This window comes from Equus asinus, chromosome 8, assembly GCF_041296235.1.
Source record: "Equus asinus isolate D_3611 breed Donkey chromosome 8, EquAss-T2T_v2, whole genome shotgun sequence".
Classification (NCBI taxonomy): Eukaryota; Metazoa; Chordata; class Mammalia; order Perissodactyla; family Equidae; genus Equus; species Equus asinus.
The window spans coordinates 91,285,762-91,309,224 of NC_091797.1; the positions used below are offsets into that span (position 1 = coordinate 91,285,762).

The 23,463-nt window shown below is 38.8% G+C and overlaps 1 protein-coding gene and 1 long non-coding RNA gene across 15 annotated transcripts in view; one reads left to right on the top strand and one right to left on the bottom strand.

Moving 5' to 3' along the window:
• The window catches only part of LOC123287990 (uncharacterized), a 29,699-nt gene extending 20,776 nt beyond the window's left edge, over nt 1-8,923 (top strand). For 2 of the 3 annotated variants that reach the window (XR_006531464.2, XR_011505422.1), the window contains 2 exons: nt 2,270-2,361; nt 7,388-8,923. This is a non-coding gene — a long non-coding RNA (uncharacterized lncRNA). Of the gene's footprint in view, nt 1-2,269; nt 2,362-7,383 lie in introns of all 3 variants that reach the window. The other variant, XR_011505424.1, reaches the window with a different exon arrangement.
• Nucleotides 1-23,463, bottom strand: part of CHEK2 (checkpoint kinase 2) — a 43,833-nt gene that overhangs the window by 12,709 nt on the left and 7,661 nt on the right. For 11 of the 12 annotated variants that reach the window (XR_011505419.1, XM_070516308.1, XM_044775643.2 and 8 more), the window contains 5 exons: nt 11,048-11,172; nt 10,782-10,929; nt 8,280-8,370; nt 3,822-3,930; nt 1,907-1,960 (listed from right to left, as the gene is read on the bottom strand). Coding sequence is in view for 11 of the 12 variants with exons in the window: in XM_070516308.1 (XP_070372409.1) it covers nt 1,907-1,960; nt 3,822-3,930; nt 8,280-8,370; nt 10,782-10,929; nt 11,048-11,172 (527 nt within the window). In the remaining variant the exon portion in view is untranslated. The remainder of the gene's footprint in view (nt 1-1,906; nt 1,961-3,821; nt 3,931-8,279; nt 8,371-10,781; nt 10,930-11,047; nt 11,173-23,463) is intronic. The other variant, XM_044775644.2, reaches the window with a different exon arrangement.

A 23,463-nucleotide genomic window follows, 5' to 3' on the forward strand; every position in this document is an offset into this window, starting at 1 on the left:
TGCATGGAAAAGGAACAGGAGATTAGAGCTAAGAATGAGAGCGGCTTGGTTCAGCTTGGCTTCATCAGGCAGAGGCAGTGCCCACCTGGGAATGGGTGGGGCCAGGAGCTCACAGAGCATGAAGAGGTCCTCTTGGGTCAAAGTCAGCATGAGCTGTCTCCTCTAGTAGGCACTGTCTCCAGGGTCACTGGCTGGAGCTGTCACAGCTGAAAGTGTCTCTCAGGAACCAGAGGCTACTCACCCAGCCCCTCCATTTAGGTCACACGGGGAACAGTTTAGGGAATTATAGATCCCTACCATTCCCCAAGTGTGTTTTCTGTGCTGAAAGCTTTACGAGCACATCTCATTTAATTCTCACGCTGACCTTTGAGGTAAATATCCTATTGTGTCCATTGGACAGATGAGGAAATAGAGGCTCCAGAAACTGAAATGAGCTTCTCAGAGCCAAGAGGTGACAGAGATGATATGGGACCCCAGGTCTGTCTTCCCACTAGACTGAAGCCGCATGAGAGGAGGGATGGCCAAGTCCATCCGTGCTCACTACTGCCCGGGGCCTAGAAGACAACCTGGCACAATACGTGTTTGACAGTTGATTGAATCAATGCCTGACTCCAAAGGCCAGAGTCTACTGGACTCTATTAGGCTCAACTCATTGTCCTCAAACAACAAAATGCACTCATGAGCCCAAATTAAATTCCCAAGGGCTTCCACGTGCCCTTGTAAATTGCCAAGAAGTATCTCCAGAGATCTTTTTTAGGGTTCTAAATTCCTCTTGACTGCAGTGGACATTAGACTTGTATAAATATTATGTTTGGGGATCCTCCGACATCAGAGAAAATTCTCTGAGGATTCTAAGTGTTTATCTTAGGGGTATGTTTGAAGCAACTCCACCCCAAATAATTAGAGGGCTCTTCTCTTTAACAAGAGATTCCAGATCCCTTGGAGAAGAAGAAAAATTTAGGCAAGAAGGAAGTTGGAAGGGAATTAGAAGAAAGTCAAGCAGGAAGGTCAGCCACGCAGATTCTCATGGGTTTTCAGATCCACCATGGGTTCTAAAGGAAGCTGCTGAATTATTGTGATGATGGCAGTGATTTTGGTCTTAGTTTCTATTTGTTGTTTGGGGGAATTTGAGGAGATGAGAAAAGGGAGAAGAAATCTTGTTGGTTGGAGGTTAAGAATCAGAATAAGATAATTCTTAGCTGGACAGACTGGAGGTCTTATTTCAAGTTTCACTCGAGTGCCTACCTAGCTCATGACTTCATGAGGGCTCATGAATTAATGAAGAAATGAAAAGAACAATAAAAAGGAAGATGGAATCCACAACGCTAACTTTCTCTTCTCACATCTTTAGACACTTCCATTGAGACAAGGTCATCACGGCACAAAAAAGATAGGAACTATGTACACTCAACAAAGCCACTGACACCATTTAGTCAGATGTAAGGACAGAATGTTGTCATACATATTGGATACCCTTGAATTTATTTGATTTACTCCAAATGAAGTAAATGGAAATCAGTACTGTCGAAAGGTATGCAGAGGTGTTAAAACTTCAGGTATAATTAAACCAAATTTGCCAAATTAGCATTGTCTTCACAAACGTAATCAGTTGATCAAGCCCCTATGAAATATAATATTTAGGAGATTTACTATATCTTTTGGTCAGAAACTAACTCAGTGGAATATCACATAATTATTTAATCATGAAATCTTTACATAGTATTGTCCTCTCAAAATTTCAGGGTAAAGTTTCTTCCCAGCTAAATGGCAGCTAAAAACATATATGCATACACAGTTAAGGAACCCAGGTTAATACCAGCTTTATTATATTGAGATGCTTTGCACTCCTGCTATATTTTGAGATGAATGAATTCAGGTATGGGTCATATTTTACAGCAATACTTACATGATTTAGTTTTTTCAAGATTTCTATTTCTGTTTCCACATTGAGAGCTGGATCCTTTGATAAATAAAATAATATTAGAGTTTATTAGTAATAATAATAATAGCCAATATTTAGAAAATATTTACAGCTAAATCAGCTGAGTAAAAGCTGTCTGAGCTCCCAGCTCTGCTCATACAAAGAGATCAAGGCCTAGAGGTCAGTAAATTAAATAACTCACCTAAAATCACTCTGCAAAGTGCTTGACAAATAGTAAGCATTCAGTAAGTGACCAGGCCCTATGCCAAGCTCTTTATTTAAAACGGTCATCTCATCTAACCCTCATAATTCCCAAATGAACTGGGTTCTATTATCCCCATTTTGCAGATGGAACAACTGAGGCTGAGAGAAAGGAAGCCACTTGCTCCAGTTCCCACAGCCAGAAACAAATGTGCTTCCACTCTTCTCAGGCTTACCTGGTAAGATCTGCTTGTCTCATCAGCTGTAGAATTATTTACATTCATCAAAATGATACAACAAACAAAAGCCACAGACAAGAAGGTATTCAGTTAAACTGTATAAGGAAAATGTCAAGTCAAATTTCTAATAATAGAGCAGACACTGGTTCCAATTGACTGCAGGCTGTCGTATTTACAGAGGCTCCGACGAGAGGAAGCTTCAGGGTACTGAAGTTGCTCTCCGTTACAATTCCAAAAGGATGACTCGAGTTACTCAACCTCAGGGGCTACACCCTCCAAAGCAAAGAGGATATAGAATTACATACTTATGTAAAATGGACTTTGGCTAAGAAACCCAGATGTTTAATTTTAAAAGCCTGCCTCTTTCTATAAGCCCTTAAACTCATTACCAAGTCAGGGTGGACTCTGACGGTGGAGAGCTCTAAAAGAGTCAAGTAAGATTTGAAAGAGGAAATTAAGAAGGAAAATTTTGCTGCAAGTCATTAAGAATCTGGTAAGCATTTTCTCCCCCAGAAAATGGGAAACAAATCCAGAATCACAAGGGAAAAGATCTATAACGCAATGAACACAGAAAGGAAATTCCTCTTGCCACATGAGAATGGCATTGTCTTGGGGAAAAAAAATTGATCTTTAAAGAATGTTAAAGTATAATAGCCAGAAACAGCTGGCCACAAAGGAAAATGTGATTACAGGCCATATTTCACATTACTTTGCTAGGTCATATATTGAAAGACCAACACCCTTGGCCATTCCAGTGTAAATGTGTTTTATAGAAAATGCAATAAAATGAATGGCTACCATATAAAGAGACTGTTCAAATAATTTAATTAAGCTTTTAAAAATCTATAAACACTAAGATATTCATTGCCACATTAACGGGAAGAACAAAGAATTAGAAATTATCTAAATGATCAACCAGAGAAATGGTTGAATAAATTATGATAAAGTCAATGAAATACAGACTCAATCATCAAAAAGGATATATTAGGGAAAGTTTATGCATTAATAATGATTATGTTGAAAAGCAGAATACAAAACTGTATATACAGTATGATTTCAACCATCTAAAAACAGGAATTCATATGAACAAAGACTAGAAGGAAAAAGAAAACTGAAAACAGCTGTAGGGTTACAGTGATGGGGATGTGACTGGATTTTTTTTTTTCCTAATTTCCTTTCATTTATTGTAAAAACAGTCTTGTAACAACTTGGAAGAAAAAAAAACTTCCTGCTATGTATACTATTATGTACAACCAAATATTTTTGGAACCAAATTATCTGTAAGTAAGTTTCTAGATTAGTTGGCTATACTCAAAAATTTTCAATGTTCTTTGATACAAATTCACATATCTGAGCAGTAAATTCTTTCTGACATTGAAAATCACCACTCCAAAATTATTTTGAGAAGTTAAGAAGAAATTGTTAAGAACAGCTGAGCAGCCACAAACACAGGTACTTACAGCCTCTCTCCCAGAGCCAATAGCAAACTTCCTTTTGCTGATGATTTTTATGGCTACTTTCTTACATGTTTTCCTCTCAAAAGCTAGCTTCACCTCACCACAAGCACCACTACAGAGAAAAATAGAGAAAGTAACTGTCAGAATGTTTTTAATTATGAGAGACCCACCACTCCTGAGTCAGCCTCAACTATTACAAGTTAAAAGATGGTCCATCTGTAACCCTTCCACTGTCCCTGGTTTCAGAGAACACAGTAACACCATACCAATGTAAAATGTCAAGGGCACAAGTGAATGTGGACCATACAACAACACTGGGTCAGCTCCAAATTCCACTTTTTGAGCTAAGTGATACAGACTTAAATCTTACTGTCATCCCAGATTGTGAAATTCTCAGACAGACACTAAGAACAAATCAGAGAGAAATGACTTATCCCAGAGGTCTGAGAAACATCAAACAGTACAAAGTCCTAGACAAAAATAAGCGCTTGAAACAAGTAACAGTAAACAGTATCTGAAAATGAGTTACTTTCACTGATATATTTCTTTCTTATTCTGTCTTCAAAGGAAGTGTGTAAGTAGTGGATGCCATGAATTGCACCCTAAATAAAATCACAATACCTAAGAAATCAAAAGTATTACACAGTTAACCTGCTTGCAGCAAGCTCTCAAAGATTTCCAATTAATTGGGATCGTAAAATGGAGGAGGAATGCTACCCGGGATGCCACAGAGGACACAGTTAATCCTCTGTAGGCTCTGTTCTCCAAAGCTTGGGTCAGCCCAAAGGAATGGCTACTCAAGTATCAGTCATTCATTACCTGCCTGAAGTAGACTATTATAACTATTGTGGGTTTGGGGGTAGGGTCAGGGGTTTGCCAAGACATCTTTTTTATTGTGTATTTTGTATATATATAACATAAAATTTACCATTGTAATCATTGTAAAGGGTACAATTCAGTGGCACTAAGTACATCCACAATGTTGTGTAACCATCACCGCTATGTAGTTCCAGAACTTTTTTATCAGCCCAAATGGAAACCTCTTACCTATTAAGCATTACTCCATTCTACCCTGCGCCCAGCCCCTGGCAACCACTAATCTGCTTTGTCTCTATGGATTTGCCTATTCCAAATATCTTATATCAATGGAATCATACAATATGTGGCCTTTTGTGTCTGGCTTCTTTCACTTAGCATGTTTTCCAGGTTCATCCATGCCTTAACATGTAGCAGTATTTCATTCCTTTTTATAGCTAAATAATATTCCACTGTATGGCAATATCACATTTTATTTATGCATTCCTTTGTTGATGGATACTTGGGTTGTTTCCACCTTTCGAGTACTGTGACTAGAGCCACAATGAACATTCATGCACAAGTTTTTGTTTGAACACCTGTTTTCTTTTTTTTTTTTTTTTTTTTTAAAGATTTTATTTTTTCCTTTTTCTCCCCAAAGACCCCCTGGTACATAGTTGTGTATTCTTCGTTGTGGGTTCTTCTAGTTGTGGCATGTGGGACGCTGCCTCAGCGTGGTCTGATGAGCAGTGCCATGTCCGCGCCCAGGATTCGAACTAACGAACACTGGGCCGCCTGCAGCGGAGCGCGCGAACTTAACCACTCGGCCACGGGGCCAGCCCCTTGAACACCTGTTTTCAATGTGGGGGAGTATACACCCTACAAGGGCAATTGCTGGGTTACATGGTAATTCTACGTCTAACTCTGAGAAAGCACCAAACTATTTCCCACACTGGCTGTACCATTTTACATGACCACCAGCAGCGGAAAGGAGTTCCAATTTCTCCACGTCCTCACAAACACTTGTCTCTTTCTGTTTATTATGCCCATCCTAGTGGGTGTGAAGTGATATCTCACTGCGGTTTTGGTTTGCATTTCCCTAATGACTAATGATGCTGAGCATCTTCTCATGTGGTTTTTGGCTATTTCTGTCTCTTTGGAGAAATGTCTACTTAAACCCTTTGCCATTTTTAAGTTGGGTTACCTTTTTGCTGTTGAATTGTGAGAGTTATTCATTCCGAATAGTAGATCCTCATCAGATGTATGATTTGCAAATATTTTCTCTCATTCTGTTGGTTCTGTTTCACTCTCTTCATAGTGTCTTTTGATGCACAAAAGTTTTTAAATTTGATAAAGCCTAATTTATTTATTTTTTCTTTTGTTGCTTGTGCTTTTAGTGCCTTATTTAAGAAACCATTGACAAATCTAAGGTCATGAAGAGTTGTCCCTATGTCTTCTTACAGGTGTATATTTTTACCTCTTATATATAGTTTTTTGTTTCGTTTTGAGTTAATTTTTGTATAAGGTGTGAGATATTGGTCCGTGTAACTATTATGTTTTTTAAATCTGCTCAAAACGCTTTCCAATTCTCCTGCTGCTGCTAACAGTAACCTTTTGCCTGAGAAATCTTCCCTGAGTCCACATAGCTCTAGTGGAGTGACTATAATAGCACAGCACCCACTCCGAGGACCTGGAGGTGGACGTGTAACCAAAATTGAGCCAATTAAGGTTTTCCCTGGAATCAAATGTTGATGTTGGGAAAGAAACAGTTCTCTCTGCTGTGGTTTCTAGAAGAAAGAAAATATGAATGTGGGGCCCCTGGAAGCCACTTTTCTGCTGCACAGAGAGAGCAATTCTATAGGAGGGCAACAAAGAGTAGCTGAATCCAGAGATGGAGCCAGATCCCTGGCAACACTGTGGGAGCCCTTAGGTCCAGCCACAGACAAAGCCACAGAGTGCAATGAAGCCCAAAGGACGCCTGGTGAAGTCAGCTGTGCTGCTCTATTTCCCAGTTACAAGAGCCAGTAAATTTCTTACCTGACTCATTTGAGTTAAATTTCTGTCACCCGCTAAAAGTTAAAGGATTTGTGTGGAATCTTCCCTTAGAAAAATTAGAGTCTCATACATTTCTTAAGGGCAGGCACAAATTTGGCTGCAAACTTCCACGTAGCCAATGCAAATATGGAAACACAACGAGTTACTGAATTTCATGTCCATAAACTAAAATATCTCCCACAGATGGTCATAAAGAGTACACTATGCATGATTCCATGTGGCAGGAATATGAGTGGTCTTGCCTTCTATTATTTCCTACTCTCATGTTTCCAAAAACATCAATAAATAGAAAGGCCTCTGGGGGTGGGGGAGGAATGGGAGGGTGAAGGACAGTGTGTAACGCGCTAAGGTGTCCTGAACACCTTCCCTAAGGAAGTGGTTCTCAAAGTATGATCAGGCAACCAACCCCTAAAGACCCCAAGACCCTTTCAGGGTATCCATGAAGTCAAAACTATTTTTGGAACAATACTAAGACATTATTTACCTTTTTTGTTTTCATTCTCTCATATTTCATTTTTAGTATTGTTCCACTTCTCTCAAGAGTGTACAGAGTTTTCCAGAGGCTACGTGGCATGAGATATCACAAAAGACCAAATGAAGAAGCAAATATCAGGATCCAGCCATCTTCTACTAAGCCAGCCAGATATCAAAGAGATTTGCAAAAATGTGAAACAGTGCCTCTCTTCTCACTAATCTTTTTTTTTTTTTTTTTGAGGAAGATTAGCCCTGAGCTAACATCTGCTGCCAATCCTCCTCTTTTTGCTGAGGAAGACTGGCCCTGAACTAATATCCGTGCCCATCTTCCTCTGCTTTATATGCGGGACGCCTACCACAGCATGGCTTGACAAGCGGCGCCATGTCCACACCCGGGATCCAAACCGGCGAACCCCAGGCTCAGAATGTGTGAACTTAACGGCTGTGCCACCAGGCCGGCCCCTCACTAATCATTTTTTAAGTAATTATTTTTCATTAAAAAATGTTATTTATCTTAACATAAGTGAGTTTCTTTTTAATGAACTAAGTATTAATAATATGTCTCTGTTTTAATTTCTACTATAGTAAATATCAACAGATACTTATGAACAAAAGCTCTTTGGGGTCTTCAGCAACTTTTAAGAGTGTAAGGGGTCCTGAGAACAAAAATTTTGAGAACTTTGCCCTATTCAATGGTTAGTTTCATTTCACTTCCCAAGATTTCACAAATTCTGAAGAGAGCAGAAATGCAGTAAATGTCTCTTTTTGGAAGTTAGTGAAGATGTTCTAAAATTGATTGTGGTAAAGGTTTCACAACTCTGTGAATATACTAAAAACCAGTGAATTGTACATTTTAAATGGGTGAGTTTTATGGGTAAGGTAAATGGGTTTAAATGGGTGAATTATATCAATAAAATTGCTTTTAAGAAGTTATTACAGATAAAATTTATAAGGAAAACCTGTTCATTTAAATTGATCATTATCAAATAAATCAATAACATACATATCACAAATAGATCCCCTAAAATATGTTATGAATAGATAATGAATGTTATAAAACCAGGAATGGAAAACTAACCAATGACAAATGTTTAGAAAAAAATTAAGTGCAATATCTGTAAGAAATAAGAAAATTACCTTCCAAGAGTTTTTGACATGATGTATTGATCTCTTAATTCCTTAGGATAAACTGACTGGTCATCTACAGTCAGATCAAAAAATACAAAAACTAAGGAAAAAAAGGCAGAAATAGATCTCATTAATTCATTCAATAAAAAAGAAGATAAATGCCACTAAAATTTAGTAAACACATAGAATATAAGACAATTGTTTTTAATTACATTTAACATTTAACCCTGAAGGAATTATTTACATAGGCTATACATATCATGAAACCCACAGAAAATGATGATTGTCAAATTTCATTCTTTAATGGAAAATACACAGCATCATTCTCACTATAGGACAGGAAATCCACAGCATCATTCTCACTATAGGACAGGAAATCCACACATAAATGCTAGTCTTATTCCTTGACCTCAGAATATTAATCAATTGCAGTAATATAAAATACCCATGCAGATTAACACAAGCCTAGAACCAAAAGGCAATTAGTTTGAGCCGAGGAAAAAATATTCTAGGCAAGCAATAAACAACCCAATAAAAATTAAACCATAGGTCATCATACTTGTATTACCTTCTTTACCATTTATACCTTTACATATCTGGTATTTTATAGTGCAAGTGAACCTACTTGTAAAATTAAATAAATAGCATTTTCCAAAAGAATCCCGCTGATTTCTCCATTATTCGGGCTGTATCTCAGAGAAAAAAACACCTATTCGTTTAATAATTTAACCATCCACATGGGCCAAGCCTGCAATCAGTTACCAAACACTTCAATTCTACAAAGTCATCAATGGTAAATTTGCAACTACCTGTTAAATCTTGAAAGAGAGAAATTTAAGACCCTTGAGTTTCCCAGATTTCAGGTGACGGTTTTTGACCTCCCTGGAGTAACCTAGAGATCCAGTCTCTGGCATGAATCTGAGCCACCTCAGTACGCTTCATTCCAGACTGGTCCACACAAGGTAGACACTTGCCTAGTGAATGAAACCTGCTGGCCACCCAGGAGACAACGATGCCTCTGCTTGTAGATATCTGTGAACCTAGACGTTCCAGTGGCATTTGAGAATCTGGGAATTTGAGGGGCTCTGGAGATGTATTTCTCACAAAAGTCAAGGTCTACTTCAGGGGCTGCAAACGCAGTTGCCCACACAAGCTGGAAGGCAGGGTTGAGTGTAAGACAACATGGAGCAACGGGGACTCAAAGGAGAAAACACATCACCATCTAAAGGAGGCAGCCTCTACTCAGCACCTGCAAATCCTCAAGTAGTGGGATTATAGGCTCAGTGTGGCCAGATACTCTATCTTCCCAAAGAAATGTGGATTTTCATGTTAAAGTACAAATATCAGCAAATGCCTGATAAGATGTCAGTAGACCAAATGCAGTCTGCAGAATACCAGTTTGATCTATTTCAACCATGGCCACCTTTAACCCATATGACATCTGTGTTCAAATTAGAAAAGGTGCCCCTTGGAGAGACCAATTAGAAGGTGGTACACAGCTTGTCAAGTGGAGGACAGGCCAAATTTCAGGGCCCAGTTGCCCCTTCCACCAGCTGTTCTCAAACAGCAAAACCCTATGCAGCTGCCCTGACTCTAACTATCAGATAGGAAACAAAATAGTCAGAAACAGGGAAAACTAAGTCAATCCTAAAATGGACGTTAGCATGCCAAGCATAGTCATAGTTCTCAGAGGTCAGTCTGAAGCCTGACTGCGCAAGAATCACCTAGACAGGATTTTTTAAATCTCGGAACTACTAGTTGAGGGTCTGCGGGAGAGTGCCTGTGGGAATCTATATTTTTAAGATGTTATCTACACACACATACACACACACCCTTCCAAGCTATTCAACTCTCAGATAGTTGTAGGGTATTTTTACTCTTTCTGCACTGAATCTTTTGCGCTGAAAGACAATTGTTCATTTTAGATGTGATATTCATGAAGTTTTAGGAATGGATGCTTATAAAACAGTACTTGATGATGACAATAAACATCTCCACTTTCACAGGATAATCACGTGGTATTTAAGAAGGTGGAATGTCTAAATTGAGACTCTTATAGAAAAACCCGTAGCCTATTGCCTGGAATATAATAGTTCAATAAATATATGCGGAAATGAATGAATGGAAGGGATCACGAAAGGGAAAAACGAGGAGGGAGGAAGGGAGATGAATTAATGGCCTACAACAACAACTCAACAGATATCTAAGACTGATGTGGCATAACCTGTATCCATCAATGAACTAGGAACGCTCGTAAACAATATGATAATTCAATTGACAGCATATGGCTTTAAATAAAACTAATCAAACCAATTAAACCTTAGGAAATGTGTCTATCATGATAGAACTTACTGATAATTTGAAAACGCAACTAGGACTCGGTTGAATCTTGAATGCAAATCTGCTTACTTTACTTACTCAAACCATACTTCGGCAAGAATACACGTCAATTTTCCTTTTATATGGAGGAAAAAAGTTCCAGTAACCATAAGATAATAATAACAACATTACCTTTATTATTCCATACTGAAAGTGCGATTTCAGAATTGTTATTCAAAGGAAGGCGTCTTCCTTTCCCTACAAGCTCTCTATTTACAAAGGTTCCATTCCCACTGTGATCTTCGATATATGCGATGTAAGAGGTTTTAGGACCCATTTCCTAAAATAGAGAACATTTTATTTCAAAGTTGTAACAGTGGGGAGTTATAGCGGGAAGATATCTAAGAGTGAAGACTAGATTACCAGCTCTCCCAAATGTATGGATATTTGTCACCTACTCTGAAAATCCGAAAGTGCTTCTTGCTGTAAGTCCGGTATTTATCCGTTTTTTTCAGCAGTGGCTCATCAAAGCAGTATTCACAGCTTTTATCCCTCCCAAACCAGTAGTTGTCATTAACACAGTCTGTAACACAAAAGATCACTCCAGCGGGCTGAGGAATTTCACATCTCAAACACCTTTAAAAATTGCTCATAAAATCTATCGTAGGAAAATAGCCTAAGAAGGCAATCAAAATTATACATTAGTTTATCAAGATTTTATGATTAAATATGAGAGCGGAGGAAAAATATCAAAATTTCCCAACAATGAGTTTAATAAATTATGGTTTATACATCACCACGAAATAACAAGCAGACATTAAGCGTTCTCAAACAATTTTTAATGATTTGGGAAAAGACATGATATCATAGTAACTTCCGACTTATTACCCTCCTGAGGCTCCCCCATCATACTCAGTACAAAATCAGCACTCCTCCTCATGGCAGCCTAGATGCTCAGGATCTGGCCCCTGGCTACAAGCCTCATCTTGTACCCCTCTCCTTGCCCACTACACCCAGCCCATTGGCCTCCTTTCACTGCCCCGTATATGCCAGGCTCAACCTGCCTCATGGCCTCTGCATTCCTCTTTCACAGCTATTTGAATGGCCATCTTGCCTTGTGTGTCTGGACTCAAATGATCACCTCCCACTCAGGTTTCTATGTAAGCAGATTCCCACCTCACCACCCTTCAGTTATCATAATGACATCCTGCTTTGTTTCCCTCTAAGTATGGACCATAACTGGAAATTATCTTGATTATTTGTATATCGTCTCCCTGCATTCCCGTTAGTACATAAACTCCAGGAGGGCAGCCTTGGGTCTCCTGTTTAAGACCACAGCTCCAGCACCTAGGACAATGCATACGGTGGGCAAGTAAATATTCAGGGAAAGACAGACTAGGGAAAATATTAGCAACTCCTATCACACACAAAGGACTACTTTCTCTAATATCTGTAAAGTTCCTACAAATAAAAGACAAACAATCTAGTAGAAAAGGGGCAAATGATATGAAGAAACAATTCACAACAGACAGAATACAAATGGCTCAAACATACGAAAAGATGGCCAAGCTAACTCAATACAAGAAACTTTAAAAACCAAAAAGACAATAAGATTCCATGTTTCAACAACCAGATTGACAAAAATCCAAAAACTTCATATTACACTGTGTTGGCAAGAGGTATGAAGAAGCAGTTACTCTCATACATTGCCAATAAGAATATAAGTTTATACACTGTCTAGGGAGTGTAATTTGCCAAGATCTATCAAAATTACATACGCAACCACTTCACACCCATAAAGATGGCTATAATATCAAAAAAAGGAAAACAACAAGTGATGGCAAGGATGCAAAGAAATTGGAACCCTCATACATTGCTAGTGGGAATGTAAAATGGTACAGCTACTGTCGGAAACAGTTTGTGGTTCTTCACACAGTTAAACATAGAACTGTCTAATGACTCAGCAATTCCACTCCTAGGTATACACCCAAAAGAACTGAAAACAGGTACCCAAACAAATTCTGTACACGAGTGTTCACACTAGCACTATTCACAAAAGCCAAATGGTGGAACCAACCCAGATGTCCCCCAATGGAGGAACGGCTAAACAAATTGTGGTATTTACATATAATGGAATATTATTCAGCCATAAAAAGGCATAAACGCTACAACTCATACATTTTATATCATGGATGAATCTTGAAAACATTATTCTAAATGAAAGAAGCCAGATACGAAAGGCCACATATTGGATGGTATTTACATAAAATATCCAGAATGGTTAAATCCACAGAAATGAAATGCAGAACTGGTGGTTGCCAAGGGCAGGAGAAAGGAATGGGGAGTAACTGCTTAATGGATATAGGGTTTTATTTGGTATAATGGAAATGTTTTGGAACTAGACACAGGTGGTGGTTGCACAATGTTGTACTAAATGCCACTGAACTGTTCACTTTAAAATGATTAATTTTGGGGATTGGCCCACTGGCATAATGGTTAAGTTCACACGCTCTGATCTGGCAGCCCAGGGTTCACAGGTTTGGAACCCTGGGCACAGACCTAGCACCGCTCATCAAGCCACACTGTGGCAGCAACCCACATAAAATAGAAGAAGATTGGCACAAATGTTAGCTCAGTGACAATATTCCTCAAGCAAAAAGAGGAGGATTGGCAACAGATGTTAGCTCAGGGACAATCTTCCTCACACACACACAATAAGATTAATTTTATGTGATGTGAATTTCACTTCGAGTTTTTAGAATTACATATGCACACACCCTTGGCCCCAGAAAGGAGAGAATCGTATGTATTATGAAAGGACATAAGGACATACGTACAAGGTTATTCACTATAGCATCATTCTTTTTTTTTTGAGTAAATTTTTTTTTCTTAAAGATTGGCACCTGAGCTAACAACTGGTGCCAATCTTCTTTTTTTTTTATTCTTCTCCCCAAAGCCCCCCAGTACATAGTTGTATATTCTAGCTCTGAGTGCCACTGGTTGTGCTATGTGGGACGCTGCCTAGCATGGCAGGATGAGCAGTGCCACATCCGTGCCCAGGATTTGAACCAGCAAAACCCTGAGCCACCAAAGCAGAGTGCACAAACTTAACCACTCGGCCACAGGGCCGGCCCCAGCATTATTCTTTTTCTTTTTCTCTTTTTTTTTTGTCTGTTGGGGAAGATTCACCCTGAGCTAACATCTGTTACCAATCTTTCTCTTTTTCCTTGAGGAAAATTTACCCTGAGCTAATGTCTGTACTGATCTTACTCTATTTTGTATGTGAGTCACCACCACAGCATGGCTGCCAATGAACAATGTAGGTCTGTGCCAGGGAACTGAACCCATGCTGCCGAAGTGGAGTGTGCCAAACTTAACCACTAGGTCACACCATTCATCAAGCCATGCTGTGGTGGCATCCCACATATAAATAGAGGAAGACTGGCACAGATGTTAGCTCTGTGACAATCTTCCTCAAGCAAAAAGAGAAAGACTACCAACAGGTATTAGTTCAGGGCCAATCTTCCTCACCAAAAAAAAAAAAAAAAGGAATGAGGATCTTCATATTCTGATAGAAGGACATCTAAGATATATTGTTAAGTAGAAAATATAAGTTGCAACCAATGTGTTGTGAATTACAATTAGTATTAAAAATAAAGGGGAAAAAAGAACATATAGACACTTAGTTGCTTATATATGCATCAAATATCTCTGGAAGGCCACGTAAGAAATCAGCAATACTAGGAAGCAGAGGGGGGAAGGACAGAAACTGGACGAAGACCTTGCACCTCTTTTGAATTCTGTACCTAATACAAATATAACGTATTCAAAAATTAAATCAGGGGCTGGCCCCGTGGCCAAGTGGTTAGGTTCACGTGCTCCACTTCAGCGGCCCAGGGTCTCGCGGGTTCAGATCCTGGGTGCAGACATCGCACGGCTCATCAAGCCATGCTGAGGTGGCATCCCACATGCCACAACTAGAAGCACCCACAACTAAAAATACACAACTATGCACTGGAGGCTTTGGGAAGAAAAAGGAAAAATAAAATCTTTAAAAAAAAAAATTAAATGAATCACTTAAAGAGTCTGAAGTCTGCTGGGGAGATGAACATAAAAAAAAACAGTAATACAACAGGCAGACTATCCAGGCAATTCTGAGGCAAATCTGCTTGGGGCTACCAATGGGACTGCATGGAGGAGGTGAGACAGTAAGGATAGACTGAACAACCCCTTTGGAATGCAATATGGCAGCATCCATTAAAAGTAAAGCCATGCCTACTCTATGACCCAGCGGCTGGATTCAGGCTCCACCCTAAAGAGTGCCCAACTGATGAAAGAGACAACAACAGGACATTCACTGGAGTCTTGCTTGCAGGAGTAAAAACTGAAAACAAACTAAGCATCTCTTAATAGAGGAAGGAATAAATGAACCATGATATTTCTACTAGAAACCAGGAGATTCTGAGGCAATTGAGAAAAAAACAGCATGAGAGTTTAGGACACTAATAAGTGTAGTGGACAGAGAATGCAAGGAGCAGCTGTCCATGGAAGGACATGCCTGGATCTTTGCTCATTAGGAGAGGCCTCAGGCAGATGTGTGGAAGGGCAAAGGGAGAGCAAGGGAGGAGGTAAGGGGGCCAGAAGCTCTCAGTGAGCTAATGAGAGGTATGAACCCAAGGAGGCGCCGCTCCTCCCAGGAGAGGAGACGGGGGTGCAGGTGCGAGGGTGTGAGGACAGGAACAGATACATTGGTTTTGGTAAATGAAGTGAAAGTTTAGGTAAGTTCCTTTCCTTTGCCAGGGATTCCAGACCTCTTTGAAATTCAAACTCACTGACCTCCCTCAGAGAATCCTCTATCACTGAAAAAATTAAGGCCATCTGAGAAAAACTAACCTGTCTCTCCCTTTCAATCCCAACCTTTGGCCTATTTTCCTGACCATTCCTTTAGCATTATTTCCCCTTTTACAGATGAGGACCATGAAGCTCAGAGAAGTAATATCACTTGCCTGAGGTCACGCAGCTAGGAAGGGACAGAGCTAGGACTTGAACCCATGTCTTTCGATCCGCAGCACCCTCACCCTTTCCCCCAACTCACCCCCCACCTCAGCTACACTCTCACCCTTATTTTCTTCCCACTCAAGCATTTTTTCCCCCAAGTAATTTTATTGGGATTATAATAGTTTACAATATTGTGTAGTTTCAAGTATACATTATCATTTATCTATTTCTGAATATACCTCATTGTGCTCACCTCCAGTAGTCTAATTTTTATCCATCACCATACATATGTGCCCCTTTATCCCTTTCACCCACTCCCTAACCCACTTCCCCTCTGGTAACCAATAATCTGTTCTCTTAATCCATGTATTTGTTATCTTCCATATATGCCACTCAAGCATTTTTAATCTCTTTCTCTATCAGTCTCTGATACACTCATTTTATTTATTTTCGTTTGTATGTTTGTTGCTTTTTTGAAGAAGAAGAAGATTACCCCGGGGCTAACTACTGCCAATCCTGCTCTTTTTTGCTGAGGAAGACTGCCCCTGAGCTAACATCCATGCCCATCTTCCTCTACTTTATATGTGGGACGCCTACCACAGCATGGCTTTTTCTTTGCCAAGTGGTGCCTTGTCTGCACCCGGGATTCAAACCGGCGAACTCCGGGCCGCCAAGAAGCAGAACGTGCGCACTTAACCACTGAGCCACCAGGCCGGCCCCTCATACACTCATTTTAAACAGGAACAAGCCTCTGTTGCATTCCACAGTCCCCTTTGGCTGCTAATTTTGTTACCTTTCTTACCCCACACTCATTTCTTTCCCAATTACAGGTTAAGAACATACGTTTAAAGTCTGAAAGTCATAGGTTCAATTCCTGCGTTTACCAGCTCTTGGCTGTATGACCAGAGACAAGTTAATCAATTTCTCTCTAGGCCTCACTTTGCTCTTCTGTAAAATGGAGATAAGAATAACAATACTCACTCACAGGATTATTCTGAAATTTAAATAAGATAGTCCCAACACTCCACCCAATAAAAGGAAAATACACCTTCTTCTCAAATGCACGTAAGAACCTGCTCCAGGACAGAACATAAGCCAGGCCAAGAAATCCCCCCTCGATATCTTAAAAGTTTAGAAATCATACAATGTGTGTTCTCCAACAAAAGGGTAATGAAATTAGAACGCAATAACATAAAGAAATTTAGTAGGGGGCCAGCCCCGTGGCTGAGTGGTTAGGTTTGCGCACTCTGCTGCAGCAGCCCAGGGTTTTGCCAGTTTGGATACTGAGCAAGGACACGGCACCACCCGTCAGGACATGCTGAGGCGGCATCCCACATGCCACAACTAAAAGCACCCACAACTAAAAATACACAACTATGTACCGGGGGGCTTTGGGAGAAAAAAGAAAAATAAATTCTTAAAAAAAAAAAAATTTAGTAAATTCCCATATAAGTGGAAACTAAACAGCACACTCCTAAATAACTGAAAGAACAAAGAAAAAAAAATCACAAGGGAAATTACAAAATACTTTGAAATGAATGAAGAGACAATATACCAAAATTTATGGGATGCAGCTAAAGCATTACTTACAGGGAAATTTATAGCTGTAAATGTCTAAGTTACAAAAGAAGAAAGACTTCAAATCAATAACCTAACCTTCCTTAAGACACTGGAAAAGAGAAGCAAATAAAATCTAAAGCAAGCAGAGGAAAGAAGTAATAAAAATTGGAGCAAAAACAAATATAATAGAGAATAGAAAAACAATTAAGAAAATCAATGAAACCAAAAGTTGGTTATTTGAAAAGATCGACAAATTGACAAAACTTTAGAAAGACTGACCAAAGAAATAAGAGAGAAGACTCAAATTGTTCAAATCAGGAATGAAAGAAAGGTAATTACTACTGACCTTACAGAAATAAAAAGGACTAAAAAAAAGAATACTATGAACAACAGTATGACACTATTAGATGACATAGATGAAACAGACAAACTCCTTGAAAGACACAAACTACCAAAACTGACACAAGAAGAAACAGAAAATCTTAAGAGACCCAATGACACGTAAAGAGACTGACTTAGTATCAAAGAACTTCCTACAAAGAAAAGCCCAGCCCCAGATAGCTTTATTTTAAATTCTACCAAACATTTCAAGAATTAAAACCAATTCTTCTCAAGCTCTTCCAAGAAATATAGGAGGAAACCTTCCCAACTCATTCTATGAGGTTAATAATACCCTGATACCACAAACAAAGACATCACAAGAAAACTACAGAATAATATTCCTTATGAATATAGATGCAAAAATCCTCAACAAAATACTACTGGCAAACTGAATCCAGCAACATATAAAAAAGATTATACCTGATGAAGTGAAAACCCAGGAAAGCATGGTTGGTTTAACATGTGAAAACTAATTAATGTAACATGCAATAACAATAGAATATAAGACAAAAACCACAAGGTCATCTCCAGAGAATAGAAACAGACCAAACGTTTGCCTGACAAAATCCAATACCCCTTCATGATCAAAAAATCAAAACTCAATAAACTAGGAATAGGAGGAAACTTTGTGAACACAAGAAAGGGCATTTATGAAACACCCACAGCTACCATCATATTTAATCATAAAAGACTGAAAGTTTCCCCCCAACATAGGAAACAAGATAAGGACACCCACTCTTAACACTTCTGTTGATTGTACTGGAGGTTCTAGCCACGGCAGTTAGGGTACATACACACACACATACACACATAACGGGCATCCATAATGGAAAGGAAGCAAATCCATCTCTATCCACAGATGACATAATCTTCTATGTAGAAAACCACAGGGAAGCCACTAAAAATCATTACACCTAATAAACAAAGTTCAGCAACATTACAGGATACAAGATCAATATGCAAAAATCACTTGTATTTCAGGGCTGGCCCAGTGGTGTAGTGATTAAGTTTGCAGGCTCCACTTCAGTGGCCCAGGGTTTGCAGGTTCGCATCCCAGATGTGGACATAGCACCACTAGTCAAGCCATGCTGTGGTGGTATCCCACATAAAATAGAGGAACATTGGCACACATGTTAGCTCAGCAACAATCTTCTTCAAGCAAAAAGAAGAGGACTGGGGCCAGCCTGGTGGCACAGAAGTTAAGTGTGCATGTTCCACTTCGGCGGCCCAGGGTTCGCCGGTTTGGATCCCAGGTGCGGACATGGCACCGCTTGTCAAGCCATGCTGTGGCAGGCGTCCCATATATAAAGTAGAGGAAGATGGGCACGGATGTTAGCTCAGGGCCAGTCTTTCTCAGCAAAAAGAGGAGGATGGGCAGCAGATGTTAGCTCAGGGCCAATCTTCCTCAAAAAAAAAAAAAAAACTTATATTTCTATACACTAGCAATCAATAAACCTAAAGTGAAATTAGAAAGTAATTCCATTTACAATAACATAAAAAGAATAAAACTGTTAAGAATAATTTTAAAAAAGAAATGCAAATCATATTCTAAAAACTACAAAACATTGTTGAAAAAAAATTTGTAAAGGTCTATATATGTTCATGAATTGGAAGACTTAATATTGCTAAGATAGCAACACTCCCAAACTACAAATTTACACAATCCCTATCAAAATGCCAGCTGCCTTCCCGCAGAAATTAACAAGCTCAATCTAAAATTCTTATGGAAATGCAATGACCTAGAACACCCAAAATAATCTTGAAAATGAAGTTCAGAGTTAGTGAACTTACTCACATTCTGCAGTTTCAAAACTTACTAGAAAGCTACCAAACTCAAGAGAGTGTGCTACTAGCATAAGGATAGACATATAGATCAATGGAAAAGAACTGAGAGACCAGAAACAAATCTTCACATTTCCAGTCAACTGATTTTCAAAAAGGGTGCTAAAACAATTTATTGAGGAAAGAAGTCTTTTTCACATATAGTACTAGCACAGTGGATATCCACATGCAAAATAAGAATAGTTGAAACTCTTAGCTCATACCATATACAAAAATCAACTGCAACAGAATCGAACACTAATTCTAAGAGCTGGAATTATAAAACTCTATGAAGAAAAAATACTGATAAAACTTTATAACTTGGGCTAAGCAATGCTTTTTTTAGATATGACAAAAAACAAACGGAAAAATAGACAAATTGGATATAATTAAAATTTGAAACATGTGTGTCAAAGAACACTATTAAGAAAGTGAGAAAAACAACTTAAAGAATGGGAGAAAATATTTCTCCAAAGAAAATATAAAAATGGCCAAAGAGTACATGGAAAGATGTTCAGTATCATTAGCCATTAGGGAAATGCAAATCAAAACCACAATGAGATACTACTTCACACCTACCAGGATGACTAGAATCAAAATGACAGATAATAATGGTGGTGAAATGTGGAGAAACTGGAACCCTCATACATTGCTGGTGGGACTATAAAATGGTGCAGCTGCTGTGAAAAAGACCTTGGTGATTCCCTAAAAAGTTAAACACAAAATTACCATATTATATAGCAATTCTACTCCTAGGTATATACCCAAAAGAACTGAAAACAGGGACACAAAAAGATACTTGTACACAAACATTAATAGGAGCATTATCCAAAATAGCCAAAAGGTGGAAAGAACCCAAGTATCCAGCAATGAAGGAATGGATAGAGATAATCCATATATATATGTATGTAATATGTATATATGTGTAATATATATACAATGGAATATTATTCACTGATAAAAAGAAATAAAGCTCTGATACAACATGAATGAACTTTGAAAACATTAAATGAAAGAAGGCAGACACAAAAGGATAAATGTTATAATTTCACTATACAAAATATCCAGAATAGGTAAATTCTGACACAGAAAGTAGGTAAGAAATTACCAGAGGAATGTGATGGGGAAACAATACCCTCTTCAATAAATGGTGTTGAGAAAACTGGATAACCACATGCAGAGGAAAGAAATCGGACCCCTATCTTACACCACTCACAAAAACTATCTCAAAATGGATTAATGACTTAAACATAAGAATCGAAACTGAAACCATAAAACTCCTAGAAGAAAACATAGAAAAAAAAAAAGTTCCTTGACACCAGTCTTGGCAACGATTTTTTGGATATGACAGCAAAAGCACAAGTAACAAAAGCAAAATTTAACAAGTAAGACTACACAAAACTAAAAAGTTTCTGCATAGCAAAAAAGCAATTGAAAAACTGAAAAGGCAACCTATGGAATGGGAAAAATCATTTGCAAATCATATATCTGTTAAGGGGTTAATATCAAACACATAAAAAACTCACATAACTCAATAGCAAAAAAAAAAACAAAACATGATTAAAAAATAAGCAGATCTGGGAGAGTGACATCAGCATCATGGCAGAGTGAGCTCTTCCCTTAGACTTTCCCCCTTAAGATACAACAAAAAGGACATTCATATAACGCAAAAGACGTCTGAGAGACCCCTGCAGCCATATGACTGAAGGCAGACCCTCCAAGAGGAAGTGGAAGGAGGTAAGGGGATCTCCTCTTCCTCTCCTAATGGTAGTGACCCTAGGAACAGCACCATTCTCAGCTCTGAAAGGAAAGGCAGGAGGGGCAGCCCTCAGCAGGAACACCTTCACTCTCCAAATTCCCTCACAGACCGTGAGAAAGCCCCACACAGAGGTGACTAACCTATGGCGGGGGGTGGCTTCATCAAGCTAGCACCCCAGGAGAGCAGATAGCAAGGGCAGAGCGAGAACACCCCCAGAATCACACAGGCAAAAGAGAATGCCCCTACTCACCGCCTGGCACTTCAGCCCAGCTGGGTGGCCAGAGCACCTGCCCATATGATAGAAAAGCAACAGGTGAGAGCAAGCGAGCTGGGGTCAAGGCAGGCTCAGAAAACAAAGCTCTTGACTCCCACCCAGTGGTAGCAGGTGGAATCTGCAACCAGATCACTAAGCAGAGGCACAAATCCACACCATCAAACACTACGAAAAAATATATTAATTCTCCAGACCAGAAGGAAAATGAAAAGCATCCAGAAATCACTCCTGAAGGCACAAAAATTTATAATCTAAATGACAGAGAATTCAAAATAGCTATCGTAAAAAAAACTCAATGAGTTACAAGAAAATACAGATAGACAGTTCAATGAAACCAGGAACTTCTTAACAAAAGAGATTCAAACTATAAAGAAAAACAATCAGAAATGTTGGAGATGAAAAAAACAATGGATGAGATAAGGAAAAATCTGGACTCCTGAAAAGCAGAGCTAATATCATGGAGGAGAGAATCAGCAGTCTGGAGGACAGAAATACAGAAATGTTTCAAGTGCGAGAACTAAGAGTAAAAAAAGATGAAGAAATTCTCAGAGAGTATGCAACTCAATTAGGAAATGCAACATAGGGATTATAGGTATTCCAGAGAGAGAAGAGAAGAAGAAAGGAACAGAAAGCTTGTTCAAAGAAATAATAGCTGAGAACTTCCCACATGTGGGGAAGGAGCTGGAAATACAAGTGAAAAAAAGGCAACAGAACTCCCAATTACATCAATGTAAAAAGGCCTTCTCCAAGGCATATAGTAGTAAAGCTCACAAAAGTCAATGACAGAGAAAAAATATTAAGGGCAGCAAGGCAGAAGAAAATAACTTACAAAGGAACCCCAATCGGGCTTTGAGCAGATTTCTCAGCAGAAACCTTACAGGCTAGGAGAGAGTGGAATGATGTGCAAAATTCTGAAAGACAAAAACTTTCAGCCAAGAATACTCTATCCAGAGAAAATATCCTACAGATATGACAGAGAAATAAAAAATTTCCCAGATAAACAAAAGCTGAGGGAATTCATCACCACAAGACACCCCCTACAAGAAATGCTCAGGAAGGCCCTCATACTTGAAAAAGAAAAGAAAGGGGTTACAAAGCCTTGAGCAAGGAGATAAATAGGTAGACAAAACCAGGAAACTGCAGTTCTCTATCATAACAGGTTAGCAAACACTTAATTATAACATTAAAGATAAGAGAAGGAAAACATCAAAAACAAATATAATCTCATCATTCTAAGCAGAAACTTACAACACAAGATGGATTAACTTGTGACAATATGAACTTAGAAAGGGAAGAGGAAAGGGATGGAATCAGCTTAGTTTAAGGAAGTAAGAGGCTATCAGAAAATGCACTATCTCATCTATGAGATTTTTTATACAAACCGCATAGTAACCACTAAACAAATAATTAGAATAGAGACACAAATGATAAATAAAGAGAAAACCAAGAAAACTATCAGAGCACTATCAAACTGAACTGGTAGTCCGAAATACATGGGACGAGAAACAAAGGAAATGCAGAAGAACTGGAAAACGAGTGATAAAATGGCAGGATTAAGCCCTCATATATCAATAATCACTCAAATTTAAATGGATTGATTCTCCAACCAAAAGACACACAGTAGCAGAATGGATAAAAAAAAAAAAACAAGACCCAACAATATGCTGCTTCCAGGAAACACATCTTAGCTCTAAAGACAAACAGGCTCAGAGTGAAGGGATGGAAGATGATACTCCAAGCTAATGGCAAACAAAAGAAAGCAGGTGTTGCCATACTTATAGCAAACAAAGTAGACTTGAAGACAAAACAGGTAATGAGAGACAAAGAGGGACAGTACAAAATGATAAAAGGGACACTCCACCACGAAGACATAACACTTATATATGCACCCAACACAAAAGCACAAAAGTACATAAAGTAACAATTAACAAACCTAAAAGGAGATATTAACAACAACACAATAATAGTAGGGAACCTTAACACCCCACTTGCATCAATGGGTAGATCATCCAAACAGCAAGTCAACAAGGAAATATTGGATTTAAATGAAAAATTAGACCAGATGGACTCAATAGATACAT